Source organism: Triticum dicoccoides, chromosome 7B (genome assembly GCF_002162155.2).
Source record: "Triticum dicoccoides isolate Atlit2015 ecotype Zavitan chromosome 7B, WEW_v2.0, whole genome shotgun sequence".
Lineage (NCBI taxonomy): Eukaryota > Viridiplantae > Streptophyta > Magnoliopsida > Poales > Poaceae > Triticum > Triticum dicoccoides.
The window spans coordinates 145,018,413-145,020,568 of record NC_041393.1 but is presented as its reverse complement, the minus strand read 5'-3'; the positions used below and the strand labels follow the sequence as shown (position 1 = coordinate 145,020,568).

Below are 2,156 nucleotides of genomic sequence, written 5' to 3'. Positions count from 1 at the left end.
AGTTCCTCAGCCTCAGGGTGTGGGACGGTTCCCAGCTCGAAGGCAGGAGCGGCCTCCGCTTCGCCGTCGACAAGCTCTCCATTTCCGTGGCAGCGGCCCGTGGCGCGTCGTCGTCGTTCGCCTTCCTAACCGGCGGCAGCACGGCTAGCACGGTGAGAACCAGCACGGCCGAGTTGAGCTCCGGCACCGTCGATGAGCTGTACGCGTCCGGGAGCCAGCCGGCTGGGCCTGGTGTCTTCTCGGACGGGGAGTTTCCGGATGAGCTCGACCTGATCTGCCCGGCGAGCTTGTCTGTCCTCCATGAGATCTCACTGCGTGTCATCCGTGCCGGCTACACAAAGGAGCTGCTCCACGCGTTCGCCGACGCTCCCTGCGAAGTTTTGGACAGGTGTGCTAGCTGGCTTCTTTGATTCTGCAAATGCTCTGCAATCCCCCATATTAGATCTGAATTTGGCATTTGGACTCCTTTCTCTAGGAGTTGATGAACTGCGAGATTGTGACCATGGATGATGGATTGGAACAGGTTCTTGTCGATTCTCCAAATCCAAGTGGGATGTTCTCGGGAGGCCGAGACCGGCGAATCGATCAGTTATGAGAACGTCGAGTGGTGGACGGCGGAGGACATGATCCGGCGGTGGATCCTGGCGACTAAACTGGTGGGGAAGGCCCTCGTCGTTATGCAAATGCAGCTCCACGCGCAGAGCAACGGCGCCTTCGACAGGTTCAAGAACGACTACCTCATGGCCATGGCGAAGCGGAGATCCTACATCCTGCTCAGATTCGCAGACGGGTTCACTGGCACGCACTCGCCGGAGAAGCTCATGTACGTCCTGGAAATGTACGAGGTCCTTGGCAGCGCTGTCCCGGGGCTCGTGCTCGTGCTCACCGGGCAGCACAAGGAGCTCTTCTCCCGGCAGGTCGAGGTGGTTCTCGCCAAGCTGGCGCGCGCGCTGAGGGCCATGATCGGCGGTGCCGTCACCAAGGTCCGAGCCGGCGTCATCTCTGGGACGCAGAGCGAGACGCGCGGAGTCGGCGCCGGCGTCCATCCGCTCACGCGGTACGCCGTGTCCTGCATCGAGTCGCTGGCACCGCACCGCGGCGCGCTGGATGTGATCCTCGCGAGCACGGGCGGCATCCTCGAGGGCGTGAACTCGTTCGGCGATCTCTTCTCGGAGCTAGTCGCGTCCCCGGAGCCCAAGCTGGAGGAGATATCTGCCCTCCGCGGCGAGGAAGGAGGCGGCCTGCGGCACCTCTTCCTGGCCAACAACACCAGCTTCGTGCTGAAACGCGCCGGCGCGCTCGGGGGAGACGACGAGTGGACCGCGTGCCACCGGAGCCGAGTCGAGCAGCACATCACGAGCTACATCGAGGCTTCCTGGGCGCCGGTCGTGGCCTGCCTCGAGGCCGGCAAGCCCGCCACCAAGGCGCTGGCCAAGTTCAACGCCGCGCTCGAGAAAGCATACAACGGCCACGTACGCTGCGAGGTCTCGGATCCCGAGCTCAGGGCGGCGCTGCGGAAGGCCGTGTCGGAGAAGGTCGTCGCTGCTTATGGCGCGTGGCTGATCGAGCACCCCAAGCTTGGCAAGTCTGCCAGGTACACGCCCGATAGCCTGGCCGGGTTGGTGTCAGAATTGTTTGAAGGAGAGGACGCAGCGGCCAGATAGTCCTAGCACTGCTCGGAATACGCGGCCGTCTCGGACTCTGCGGAGGTATGTGTTCCCCGGCCTCTTGGGTGTTCGATTGCAATCAGAGGCGGTTTCTTTCTTGGGTTTACAAATAGGTCATGAATTTGCAGATCAGGTCGCAGGATCTCAATGACGAATCATCAGATAATCAACTCGGAGAAGCAGATCTTGGGAGGAGGGATGTCCAACCCCAAGCGGCGGCAGGGGCCGGTGAACCACCACGACCGCGCCGGCAAAAGATCGCGGCCTGTGCACAAGCAGCAGAAGCACCTCTATCTTGTTCTAGACGACTGGACCAGAGGCTTCACCATCCGCAAGATCGACGTCGACGCCATGGACAGCGGCCCCGACCTGGACCTGGACCTGGAGCCCCCGGTCGTCCGGCTAGTGTCACCCGCACCTGTTTATCCCGTGAACTTCACTGCCCTGGGCAGCAACATCTTCATCGCAAGCAACAGGCACCCCGGCACC

General features: G+C 62.2%; 1 protein-coding gene across 1 annotated transcript; it reads left to right on the top strand.

Moving 5' to 3' along the window:
• The first annotated feature begins 517 nt into the window (after positions 1–517).
• LOC119336048 (exocyst complex component EXO70A1-like) lies at positions 518–1,932 on the top strand. Its single transcript, XM_037608090.1, has 2 exons — positions 518–1,709; positions 1,796–1,932. The coding sequence occupies exon 1, from the start codon at positions 624–626 to the stop codon at positions 1,662–1,664; it is 1,041 nt and encodes a 346-aa protein (XP_037463987.1). The 5' UTR covers positions 518–623; the 3' UTR covers positions 1,665–1,709; positions 1,796–1,932.
• Positions 1,933–2,156: the final 224 nt, after the last annotated feature.

What these genes read in the sequence shown, in the direction of transcription:
- LOC119336048 (XM_037608090.1), top strand. Translation starts at nt 624, where the DNA reads ATGATCCGGCGGTGGATCCTGGCGACTAAACTGGTGGGGAAGGCCCTC.